Source organism: Pleurodeles waltl, chromosome 4_1 (assembly GCF_031143425.1).
Source record: "Pleurodeles waltl isolate 20211129_DDA chromosome 4_1, aPleWal1.hap1.20221129, whole genome shotgun sequence".
Lineage (NCBI taxonomy): Eukaryota > Metazoa > Chordata > Amphibia > Caudata > Salamandridae > Pleurodeles > Pleurodeles waltl.
Window position 1 is genome coordinate 535,878,195 of NC_090442.1, and position 13,211 is coordinate 535,891,405.

The 13,211-nt window shown below is 47.2% G+C and overlaps 1 protein-coding gene across 14 annotated transcripts in view; it reads left to right on the plus strand.

Moving 5' to 3' along the window:
* ANKRD26 (ankyrin repeat domain containing 26) overlaps positions 1-13,211 on the plus strand; it is an 829,339-nt gene that overhangs the window by 660,812 nt on the left and 155,316 nt on the right. For all 14 annotated transcript variants that reach the window (XM_069228894.1, XM_069228896.1, XM_069228898.1 and 11 more), the window contains one exon: positions 1,136-1,371. In XM_069228894.1, coding sequence (XP_069084995.1) covers positions 1,136-1,371 — 236 coding nt within the window. The remainder of the gene's footprint in view (positions 1-1,135; positions 1,372-13,211) is intronic.

Consider the following 13,211-nt stretch of genomic DNA (forward strand, 5'->3'; position numbering starts at 1 on the left):
CTGGTATATTCTTATTGTGCCGACTGACTAACTGTTCGGTGATAATATGTCATTGCTCTTCAGTGAGAAAGAATACGAAAACAAGCACAGTTTACAATGTGGAATATTCCTGACACATTCAACATGGCAGTGTCTGACGCTACGATAAAGTAAATAGGCAGCTAAACTGAATACAAAATGAATCTGCAATTGGTGAACACTGAATAACTAATCCAGGTGCAAAGTTCTGCAACACAAAGTCAGTGGTTAAAAACATATATTTCACTACACCAGTTCTTACAGGACTGAGCTACCATGCACCACTGGTCTGACCTATGTAAAAACTATAGTTGGCATTGCAGGCAGCCGAACCTATTCATCACAGGGTGTGGGTCTCAACTGCTCCGTGCCCAACCTCGATACGTAGTAAAGGACTGTCACTGCTACTTGGCATGCCCTTAGTGGTGAACTAGGCTGCAACCTGTCTGTTCCTGAAACAAATTAGATAAAAACATTCCCCTTAAACAGCGCTGCCCCACCTGAATGACAATGACACAAACCTGACAGTTTCCAGAAACTTTTTAGGGGGAGGCAGCCTTTGTTAAAGCAGTGATAATGTTAACCATTCAACCTTAATGCAACAACAAAAATATGCAGTTCTAAATACACAACTATTTAAAGAGATAAAAGTGAGAGATTTAACTGGCTGCTGAGCAGTGATGAAAGAAGAACAGGGAGAGCCTCTTCATGCCTTGTATATTGTGCTATTTACTCTTATTGACTAATTTGGTGTTCTGCTTCCTGTGTTCTGGAAAATGTAGTTTGTTTGTTTTGAACATTTATGACTCTGCTGAGCTATAAGAAATGGAGAAATAACTGCATTATCCTAGCCTTCGGTCCTGAAATATAATGATCTCAGTCTTTAACTATAAAGCCTATTTCATGGTCTAGCACTGACACAACTGAAGCTTGCTTTCTTAGTTACGAGCTATTACATCTGATGAATAGACCTGCCCTTGCTCCCTTTCTCTGATGTTTTATTATGTATCCATTTTATTGATCACAAGCTCCTTTAGATTAAAAATATAAGTTAAAAAAGTACTGTAGACCTAATGTTGTGTTTATTGAAACTTCTCTTCTTTTCTATCTCCTTTAGACACAGGCAGCCTCCCAAGAGACCTTAGAACAAATAAGAGCAACAAATGATGCTTCACTTAGAAACCAAATGGAACACAGGATTAGAGACCTAGAATCGGAGTTGAGTAGAATAAAAAGCACACAGCATGACAGCATGTGTCAGAAAGAATCTACTCAAAGTGAACTGGATAGATACAAGGACCTTTATTCAGAAGAAATAAAAGTTAGAAAATCTTTAGCATCAAAGTTGGATAGGTAAGTCAATACTTTTGTTTTTTCAACTGTAGCTGAACTTTACATTCAACACTGTTGAACTTGGTTGTAGCCGAATTGTACCCCAGTGATGATCTTTGAAATCTGTTCCTACCTGATGAAATGCTTTCTTCATTGAGACGGGGGTCTGTAAATTTGTAAATATATAATGGCCCGCATAATTCTGCATAAATAACTCAACACCCTATCAGGCATACCAGTTTGTCCTCAAAGTAGTGCCTCAAAACTATTTTTAAATAAAAGTAACTTTTATCTTTCAACATTGGACTAACGTTCCTCCGGTGCGCACATGTAGGAAAGTGCCTCTTTTGACATGGTCCCCCCACTTTTTTTGCCTGGTTTCTGGTGTAATTTTGACTGAAAGTGCACTGGGTCCCTGCTAAACAGTTCCCTAGTGCCTGCTTTTTTTCACTAAAACTGCACAGTTGTTTTTCCCAATTTGTCATATCTTTAGTTGCCACTGTACGTCCCTAATAAATGGTACCCCTGGTACCTAGGGCATGGGGTACTAAAGGAAGACCCTTGAGGGCTGCAGCACAGATTGTGCCACCCTCAGGGACCCTCTCACCTAAGTGCACCCTGTGCTGTCTTTGCAGACTGCATGTTTTGGTGCAGACCCAAAATGAAACATGACATGGCACACAGCCTGTGTGCCCTGTTAAGCCACAATGCATGGCCTTCCAACCCTGAAGGCAGGATGCATTATATTACATGTAAGCAGATATCTGCATGAGCAGATATGCCCCTGCTATGTCTTTGTCAATTCTCCGACAAAGCCAGTGAACAGAGAAGCCATTTTAAATGCATGTTCTGGACACCGGTCATTACAAGTTCCCCAGCTACATGATGGCTTCACTGAAGATAGGGATGTTTGGTATCAAACATCTCGTATTAATAAACCCTCACTAAATCCAGTGACAGATTTATTAATACATCACTCAGAGGGCACACATTAGAGGTGCCCCCTGCAAAACCACCAACTCCTAATGTGGGCGCTGACTGGTCAGGGCCAGTACAGCCACCTTAAACAAAGTTCTGGCCCCCTGAGGTGAGATCTAGTGCTCTCCAGGGCTCAGAACAAAAGCCTGCTCTGGGTAGAAGTGTGACCTCCTCTCCAAGGCAGGATGGACATTCCGGGACGGGGAACTTCAAAGGCCTTGCTGCCTTTAAAATGCAACCCAGGTCTCCAAATGTGGAGGAGACTGACGCCCAATTCCTGATCTCACTTTTGGTGGCAGGTCTGGCGGGTAAATTAGGAGCAGTGCCCACTCCATGCCAGTCCCACCCCTAGGGTGGACGAGCTGAAGTGGACACCACTTTTAAAATTCCTCCATCTTGTGTGGAAGATAATAGGCCAGTAGGGTTAGGGCTATGCCACTTTGTAGGAGGCTGGCCTTCCATGTAGTGCGCAGAGCAAGGCACACTGTGTAGGGGGTCCAGGCAACCACATGTTTGTTTCAGGGGTAAAAACTAGAGCACCTAATGCTCTCATTTTTACGGTAACTTGGTCGAGCAGTTAGGCCAATCTTGGAGAAGTGCAAAGCATTTGTTTGACTCAGCATCAATCTTGCAACACACACTCAAGAATAACTCGAGACATATTTATAAAAAATGAAGATTTTTATATAATTTTTAAGACCAAGATCGTCAAAATTAGCTAAGTACTTGTCGAGATATTACTTTTTGAAATTAAATACCATAGGAATCAATGGAGGATAACCTTTAAAAAAGCATATAAAATCATACAGTAGGTTTACCAAGTTCTTCTTTTGCAGGTTGGTCGACGCCGTTGGTGGGCACCCTGTACCAGCTGGAGAAATTTGGGCGCCTCCCGGTTCCGGCTGGAGCTAGGGGGAAAGGTCTCTGGAGCTGCTGCAGGGCCACTGCGGGGGACCACTTGGAAAAGCACTGCACAGGTAAGTTTAGTGGTGAATCCTGGGGTCCCTTTGCAGTGTCAAGGTCGCAAGGGGTGGGGAACCCTTAGAGCACAGTTGGTTCTTCAGTGCAGGGCAAGGGCGACCTGGTGCAGAGCTTACGAGCCAGGAGCTGTGTGCAGGGATGCCCTCAGAAGCAAGACGTAAGGGTTGATTGCAGGACAACAGGGGCACTCTGACCAAAGGTGTAGGAAAGTGCCCACTTTTTGGCAAGTTACCCCTGATTTCTGCCTGATGTTAGTGTGTTTTTGACTGTGTCACTGGGATCTTGCTAGTCAGGACCCCAGTGCGTATGGTTTATGGCCTGCTTGTCAGTGTATTTTCACTGTTTTCTAAATTGTCACTGGAGTCCTGCTAATCAGAACTCCAGTGCTCATGCTCTCTCTTTCTAAATTTATCTCTTAGTTTAATGATTCCAGGTCTCACTCCAAATTGGTATTCTGGACCCCCCCTTATAAGTCCCTAGTGTATGGTACTTGGGTACCCAGGGCATTAGGATTCCAGGGAATCCTTATGGGCTGCAGCATTTCTTTTGCCACCCATAAGGAGACCATACAAACACTGCCACTGCAGCCTTGGTGAAATCGTGCACCAGGTCACTTATAAGTCACCTATATATCAGGTGTTCCAGCCCTGAAGGCTGGATGCAACATACCTGTGTGTGAGGGCACCCCTGCACTAGCAGAGGTGCCCCCACGTTGTGCAGGCCCAATTCCCCAGACTTTGTGAGTGTGGGGACGCCATTTTACGGGTGCACTACATATAGATTAATACCTATATGTAGCTTCACAATAGTAACTCCAAATATGGCCATGTAAGGTGTCTAACAACTGGGAATTGTACCCCAACACTGATTCCAGTATTGGTTGTACAGTCCCATGCACACTGGGGGCTCCACCATGGCCCCCCAGTACTGCTGTACCAGTCTTCTGAGGTTTTCACTGCAGCCCAGGCTGCTGCCACCTCAGACAGGCTTCTGGCCTCCCTCCTGGGGCTTGAGCAGCTCAATCCCAGGAAGGCAGAACAATGCATTTCCTTTAGGACAGGGGTGTTGCACCCTTTCCCCTTTTTAAATAGGTGTTACAGGCATGAGAGGGGTATCCTCCCAGAGCCTCTGTAAAAGCTTTGAAGGGCACAGATAGTGTATTCCTCGCAAAATCAAGTCTACGTCAGTTCAGGGACCCCAAGTCCCTGCTATGGTGCGAAACTGGACAAAGGAAAGGAAAGGGGAGTGACCACTCACCTGTCCATCAGCCCAGTGCTCCTCCGGAGTGTCCCTGGGTTTTGCCATCTTGGATTCCAAGTTGGTGGGGCACTCTGGGAGCATCTGAGTGGCCAGTGCCAGCAGGTGACGCCAGAGACCCCTCCTGATAGGTGCTTCCCTGGTTAGGTGACCAATCCCCTTCTGAGGGCTATTTAGGGTCTCTTCTCTGGGTGTTTCTTAAGATTCGGATTGCAAGACTCCAGCAGGAATCCTCTGCATCCTTTACTTCATCTTCTACTGACGGATCAATCGCTGACTGCTCTAGGAATTCCACAGAACTGCAACAAAGAAGCAAAGAAGACTTCTGCAACCTTGTAACTTCGGCTCCTGCCAGCAACAGTTTCCAGGTTGTGCATCCTCCGAGGATTGCCTGTCTTCAGCCTGCACCAGAAGAACCTAAGGAATCTGCAGGCACTTCTCTGCTGCAACGACCGGTGGCTTGGACCCCCTCTCCAGACGACAGGCATGGATCCAGCAGCACGGGTAGTGAACTAAAGTGACTCCAGCAGTCCCACTGTCCAGCTGTCCAAGTTTGGTTTAGGTAAGAGCTTGCCTCCCCAAGCTAGACAGTACCCCCGTGCACCGCGTGACTTGCAGTTGCTAAGGCTCGTGTGCGACCTTCCTAGAAGTTCTTCGTGCAGAGCACAGCTTAGGCCCCCAGCACTCCATCCTGTGGTGCACAGCTTCCTGAGTGGTTCTACGGTGGCGTGGGAATCCGTTGTGTCATGCTGCGTGGGCCTCCATTTGCACCTCCCTTGTCCCCGTGTTTTGGGACTCTTGTGCATGCTGCCTGGTCTTCTGAGGGCTCTGTGAGTTGCTGAGAGCCCCCTCTGTCTCCTTCTCCTGGGTAGAGGCCACCAGGTCTCTCCTGATCCCGGGCAACGCCATTTTTCACTAACTGCGAGCTTTGCGGGTACCAAGGCTTGTGGGAGGAATCCAGTGATGAAAACTAGACTGCATTCATCCAGCCAGCATGGGACATCTTCTGCACCAACCAGGAACCCGCATCGGTCTTCTTTGGTGCAATACTGACTTTGTCTTCTCACCAGTGGTTCTTCTTTTGCACCTTCATCCGGGTTAGCAGGGGCTCCTGTTCTCCCTAGACTCTTCAGTGCTTCTTGGACTTGGTCCCCTTCTTTCGCAAGTCTTCAGGTCTCTTCTGGTTCTTGCATATTATCTTCTATCACGACTTCTAGTGTGTTTTAGGAAACTGGCTGTGTTTTACTCCTGCTTTCCTGGGCTCTGGGGTGGGGGTATTTTACTCACCTTTGGTGTTTTTCATACACTCCCAGCACCACTCTACACACTACACTTGCCTATTTGGGAAACCGGCTTTCACATTGCACTATTTTAGTATATGGTTTGTGTTCCCCCCTAGGCCCATTGCAACCTATGGTGTTTTTCACTGTTTGCACTGTTTTCCTACTGTGTACTTACCTGTTTCTGGTTACTAGTGTATATATTGTGTGATTTACTTACCTCCTAATGGAGTATAGCCTACAAAGTATTTTTGGCATTGTGTGACTAAAATAAAGTACCTTTATTTTTGTAACACTGAGTATTGTCTTTCATGTGTGTAAGTACCTTGTGACTACAGTGGCATTGCAAGAGTTTTGCATGTCTCCTAGTTCAGCCTTGGCTGCTCTGCCCACAGCTACCTCTAGACAGCCTGGCTTCTAGACACTGACTACATTTCATTAATAAGGGATAACGGGACCTGGTATAAGGTGTAAGTACCTTTGGTACCCACTACAAACCATGCCAGCCTCCTACAGGAGGTCCAGGTTGTTCCTGGAGTCCCTCAACTGGGGCTTCCTCCTGGTTCTTATACAGTCCTGGGTTGGCTGTTTTTCTTGATGTCCGAAATCAGGTGAACAATACCCAAGGTACTGGTACGCTTCAGCCACTGGAGGGCGCAGTGCCACCAAACTTGGCACACTGGCAGGATTTGTCCTTGTGGTCGCCAGTATGCATTTTGGTCCTCAGCGGCGAATGTCAGGTCCTGGGTGCAGCAGGGAGGATTTGGCGCCTTTACTTTGGTGCAGTTCCTGTGCCTTAAATCTTCTTGGTGCTGGTCTTATTCTGTCTGTCGCATCTGATTCCTTGGTCTAGGGATGCCCACTAAATACTGTATTTAGTGGGCGTTGTAGGGGGAACCTGGTAGTGACCAATGGGCCATCTACCTTAGGGAGGCTGCACCCACTAAGTGACCACTTCCTGTGTGCAGAGGTCACTTCCCTACACCTGATTGGCTATTTTACTTCCATCCAAGATGGAGGCAAATGAAATGGAGAGTCCACCTCGCATGGAACACCTTAGGGGTGGTGCATGCTAGGTAGGGCCATTCTTCCTGTCCTTTGTTTGAGTTTCCCGCCTTGCTCCCGACAAAAGTGGGGGTTTGCAACAGTGGTGGCTATCTGTTGCTAGTAGCCGGCCTGGAGGTTAAGTTTCAAAAGCAGTAAGCCCTTCAAAGCTCACTAGCAGGCAGTGCACATACCTGAGAGGGGGGTGTTAGCACCTCGACCCAGGAAGGGCTTTATTCTACGTCCCAGAGGGCAGAGGTCCCGATTGTGACTGGCCAGCAACTATGCCATGGTAGTTAGCTTTTGCCACTGAGAGCTTGGTAGTCCAAACCTCAACTTCCCCCGGACAGGGAAGCCAAGACGCTAGACACACTTGGGAAGATAGTTTTTTTCCTCCAGCCTGGCATTGCAGTTGTTGAACACTGCATGCCTTTCGGGTCGCTGTTTTCATACCCTATGGGTTACAGTTGCACAAGTACTGCCACAGGACCCAGAGGAGGCCAGGGCCATCCTCTCCCAAGCACTGAAAGACGGGAGGGACTTAGCAAAGTTCACCATTAGGTGTTGTCTGGATACAACTGACTCACTGGGCAGAGCAGTTTTGTCGACGGTGGTCTTACATACGGGCTGAGAACATCTGGCTTTTCGGTGGATGTCCAGGCAAACCTCATGGCCCTTCAGTGGGACTTGTCTCTTCGGAAACAAGGTCGATTCAGTGCTGGAAGGCTTCAAGGACTCGCAGGTTACGGCCAAGTCCTTGGGCTTCTCAGTGACACTTTGCACCCAGTCTGCCTTTCGGACCTTCGTGACTACAGATGGGGCGTGTCCCACACCAACTCTATGCAGCAATTGTCCTGCCCAAGTTTCCCAAGCTGTGCGAGGATGTGGACGCGGTGTATTCCAACCCCGTGAGTCTAGTAGCCAGAAGTCATCTGCTACCAATCCCCTGGCATCCTCTAAACCTTCCTAGTTTGGTTCTCCATTACCCTGGGTGCCCAGTTGGAGGGAGAATCCAACATCATCTCCTACACTGGCAGTCCAATACATTGGATAAATGGGTTTTGCTGATCATTCAGAGGGGCTACTCCCTCCCTTTCCAATCCTTTCCTCCCCCTATAATGCAGTCTCAAGAACGGCTGGCAAAGGATCATCTGACCTTGCTCCGGGACGAAGTTGCAGATCTCCTGACAAAGACTGGCTGGTAGTGTTGGGCTTGCAGGATGTGTATTTTCACATCCCCATCCTGCCTGCCTACAGGCATAACCTGCGGTTCAAGGTAGGCCATGAGTCCTTTCAGTTCACAGTGCCACCCTCCGGCCTTACTACTACACCCTAGGTGTTCCCCAGGGCGATGGTGGTGGTTGCAGCTCATCTGGACAGGCTAGGGGTTTTAGACTATGGTGTTCACTGTAAATGTGCCGAAGTCACACCTGACTCCTCAGATGCTCCCTTTCATTGGAGCTGTTCTGGACACAATGCAGTTTCAGGCTTATCCTCCCGAGCAGTGACTCCAGGATATTCAGGTTATATACCGATGTTTCAGCCTTTATCCTGGATTTCAGTGAGAAGGATTCTGAGGCAGCTGGGCCTAACTGCATCCTGCATCCAGCTGGTGAATCATGCCAGATACCATATGTGGGCTCTGCAGTAGGACCTGACGTTCCAGTGGGCGCAGCATCAGGGTAATCTCACCGACATGGTCCAGATCTCGGAGGGAACAGCAAAAGACCTGCAGTGGTGGCTCACAAACCGTGATTGGGTCAAAGGCAGACTTCTTTCCCTTCCTCAATCAGATCTGACAGTACTGACATGCGTCAGGCCTGGAATGGAGCAGCCATCTGGGAGAGGTGGAGATCAGAGCACTCTGGTCTCTGGCAGAATCCGGACTCCACCTAAACTTGCTGGAGCTCCGGGCAATTCAGCTAGCATTGAAAGCATTTCTTCCCTCTGTCAAGAGGAAGTTATTGCAAGTGTTAACAATCTGCACTAATGCCATTTGGTACTGCAACAAGGAGGGTGGGGTGGGGTGGGGTGGGGTGGGGTTGTGGACCCTTTGTCAAGAAGCTCTGCATCTCTGGACATGGCTGGAAAAGTAGGGCATAACCCTGGTGGTTCAACACCTGGCAGGTTCTCTGAATGCCAGTGTGGAAGAACTCAGCCATTGATGCTTAGTGGATCACAAGTGGCATCGCCATTCGGAGGTGGCACAAGGAATCTTACAGCAGTGGGGAGAGCTTGCTCATCTCCAAAGAGAACACACAGTCAGCAGTTTTGCTTGTTGAAGTTTTCCAAGGTGGTTATCGCCCTGAGACGATTTTTGTCTTGAGTGGCGTTCTGGCCTCCTTTATGCCTTTCCACCAATACTGCTTTTACCCAGGGCTCTCAAGAGCAAGAATGACCGGGCCCAAGTATTTATTAGGGTTGCAAACTGGGCACCGAGAGTCTGGTATTCCAAGCTTCTGAAAATGAGCATCAATCCTCCCATCAGGCTGCCCCTTCAGTAGGATCTTCTGTTGCAGCAGCAGGGGAGGGTCCTCCACCCGAACCTGTCAACTCTCCCACCTCCTTGCATGGAGATTGATTGACAACAGTTGATAGCTTTCGGACTTCCTTCCGAAGTCTGTAAAGTTATCTTGGTGGCCATGTGTCCCTCTACCAAAACAGTTTATGCCTGCTGTTGGCAAAAATACGTAAAATATTGTTTATCGACACTCTTTCCACTTCTCTTTCTGATATTCTTCTTTCATTCTTACCCTTACCCAGCAGGGCTCCGCTCTGTGCACTCTTAGGGGTTATCTCTCTGCTCTGTCCGCCTTCCTGAGACTGCCTGACCAACCCTCTTTAGTTAAGTCCCCTATTGTAAATAGGTTTCTGAAACAGATTGTACAAATGTTTTCCCCTCCGCCCTTCATCCTGCCTCAGTGATACCTGGTTCTCGCGTACCTCGTGTGCTCCCTTTGAGCCACTACACAGTCGCCCCCTCCAGCTGTTTACCATCAAGTCAGCCTTCTGAGTGGCAATAACATCTTCCCAGAAGGTGAGTGAGCTGCAGGCTTTATCATCCAAGCCTCCCTATTTTACTGTGTTTCCGGACAAGGTGGTGCTTCGCACCTGGGTCTCTTTCCTTCTAAAGGTGGTGACCCAATTTTATTTGGGACAATCTGTCACCCTGTTCACCTTTTACACTCCTCCACATCCCTCTAAAGAAGGGGAGAAGCTCCACCTTCTAGACCCAAAAAGAGTATTGTCATTCCACCTAGACCACACAAGAGTTCTAGGTGAACGACCAACTCTTTGTGGGGTATGTGCGAGCTAAAAAAAGGTTGGGCAATACAGAAACAAACCATTTCACGTTGGGTCGTTCTCTGTATCAAGATCTGCTACGCCCAGGCTAAGAAGCAGCCTCCTGAGGGCCGATGGGCCCATTCCACCATCGGAAAAGCTGTGATCATGGTGTTAGCTCGTGGAGTTCTAGTCCTGGGCATCTTCCAGGCAGCAACGTGCAGGTCCCTGCACATGTTTGCAAAACACCACTGCCTGGGCAGTCAGGTCTGCAGTAACTGGCATTTTGATCGTTTGGTCCTGCAGGACTTTTTAGTCTAGTTAAATTTCTCTGCAGCCCACCACCAGGATGTTATAGCTTGGGTATCTATTAGAGGGAATTGATATGCATCTAGAAATCTCTATCAGATTAACAAGTTACGTACCTTCAGTAATGCATTACCTGGTAGAGACAATATCTAGCTGCACATTCCTTATACCCACCCATGCCTCCCTGCTCTGTGGACAGATTTCCACAGAGGTTGTTCCCCTTTCGGGCCCTAGTTTGGACACATGCTCATCAGTTCACTTCATGGCTCTGCGCTCCTGGCATGGAAAATCATGAAAAGTAATTGAAGTCTGCGTGCCGTCTATATAGGTGACCAATGTAGAAAGCTGGCCTGGTGTGTGGTAGACACATATGGTGTTATCATCTTATACCAGGTCGAGGTATCCCCTATTAATATTAAGTGCAGGCAGTGTCTAGGAAACTAGGGCTCTCTACAGATAGCTGTGGATGAGCAGCCAAAACTCATCTAGGAGACATGCAAAGCTTATGCAATACCACTATAGTCACACAGCGACTTAACACACATGAAAAAAACACAGTGTTAAAAAATAAAGGCACTTTATTATAGTAACACAACACTAAAATACTTATAGGCAGGTCCCCCTGACTGGAGATAAGTTCACACTAATTATATACACATTAGCAATCAGTAAATAGCATAGAAACAACAAGCATTGGCAGTACTTAGTGAATATAGTAATGGCCCTGGGGAGGGCCAAACCATATACTAAGACAGCGGAATGCGAGATACAGTCCCAGTCCCCCACACAAGGATGGGGAGCTGGGGGAGCTGGAGGAACTGGAACCCCAAGAGGTGAGTACCAGGGTGACCCCCAGCAACCAGGAGAACAGCGGTAAGTACCCGGTCTTCCCAAGGTCTAACAGGAGGACTTGGAAAAAGACCAGACAAGAAGAAACCAAAGATAGATTCTAGTAGAAGAGGACCCGCAAAAGAAGGGGACGGCCTTTTGTGGCTGCAGAACCACGTCGACAAGGGGAAAAGACGACGAGCTGTGGAGCCCAGGAGCTGAAGAGGAGCGCTTGGAGCGGTGCAGATGGTGTCCCATGTCGCAGATAGTCAGTGGTGCAGAAGATCCACCAACCAGCCTTGGCAATTGGAAGAGGAGCAAAAGAAGAGTTACACGGTTGAAGAGGACCAGCAAGTCCTAGGGGACTTGACCCAAGAAGAGGAGTCTAAGGTGACCCAGCAGTGAAGAGAGCCAACAGAAGCAGTCGCAGTTTTCCTAACCCCTCTCACCTCCACTCACTGTTGGCATTCTTTTTTTTAACAGATCTCTGTGAAAGAGCCCTCTAGTAGGGCCAGTCAGGCATTGCAGTGCCGGCCTGACAAGGAACATGGCCTGATGAAGCATGTCACCCAATGGTGAGTGAGGGCTACTGTTCCTGTAAGACTAATGCATGTGGTGACTGAAAAGCCCCCTACTCTAATTGGTGGAATGGAGTATTTTCTTTTGGAACAGTGCATCTTAATTCAGTTATAGGTAAAAGCATGTAAGTCATCCACCGTCCCTGTCCAAACAACCAGCACATCAGCAATATACCACCCCCAGTAATGGATGTATTGAACCCATTCTGCACTGCTATGGCCCCAGACCCACTACCCCTTGAACCAAGTCATAAATAGGTTGGTATGCAATGGAGCGAATATGGAATCCATCTCAGTTCCACATATATGGTGGTACCATTTGCCCTCAAATAAAAAAACGTTATTATCCAGTACTAGCCGTATCATTACCAGGAGCATCTCGGTATGTGAAAGACATTCAATAGGTCTCTTACTCAAGGAGTGTGTCATGGCTATCATACCAAATTCATGTAGTATGTCTGTGTACAGAGACACCATGTCAAGTGTATCCAACAACATATCTCCCCATATCATGTCATTCGTTATATTTAGAACATGTTTTGTATCTCGAATATAGGAGGGCAAGTTACCCACAAATGGTTGCAAATAGCCATCAATGAATTGTGAAAGTCTTTCTGTGGGTCCTCCAATTCCTGATACTCTTGGCCTTCCTGGAGGGAAAGGACCATCTTTATTGACCTTAGGAAGAGTATATTAACTAGGATATCTAGGGTTGGCAATTTTAAAAAACAAATACTCATTTAAGGTCAGGGGTTCCCTCATCATACCACAGTTTAGTTATCTTGTTACTTTTGGCAGTTATCCCAGTTATAGTATTTGTGTCCAGGGGGTGTAGCAAAGAGTATTGCTAAGCTCACTAAAAATCACATTATTATAGTCCACTTTATTCATTACTAGTACACAGCCTCCCTTATGTGCTTATCTAATTATAAGTGTGTCAATGTTTTGCAGAAAACTAAATGCCTTCCTCTCCTGTGGATCTAAATTATTCCTTGCCTGGTGTATCATTCTGCATGTAGGTGTCATCTTTCATTTGTCTAAGTCTCTGCACACATTCTTAAAAAAGTCACAATTGTTATCCAATGGTAGGTTGAGAGTCCTTTTAGATTTCACCTTGTATTCACTCTCCTCTCTAAACCCCACATCTATGCCTAATGCTCTTGCGGTGCCCCTTACATCCATAGATTTCTCTTCTGTATCTGTGAGAGGAGTGTTGTTTTACTTATAATATCTTCTATAGATAAATTGCTGAGTGGAGTGTCTATCCTTGTGCGAATCTGAGCTGGTATATGCATTGTAAAATATTGCTTCAGTGTAGGTTTTC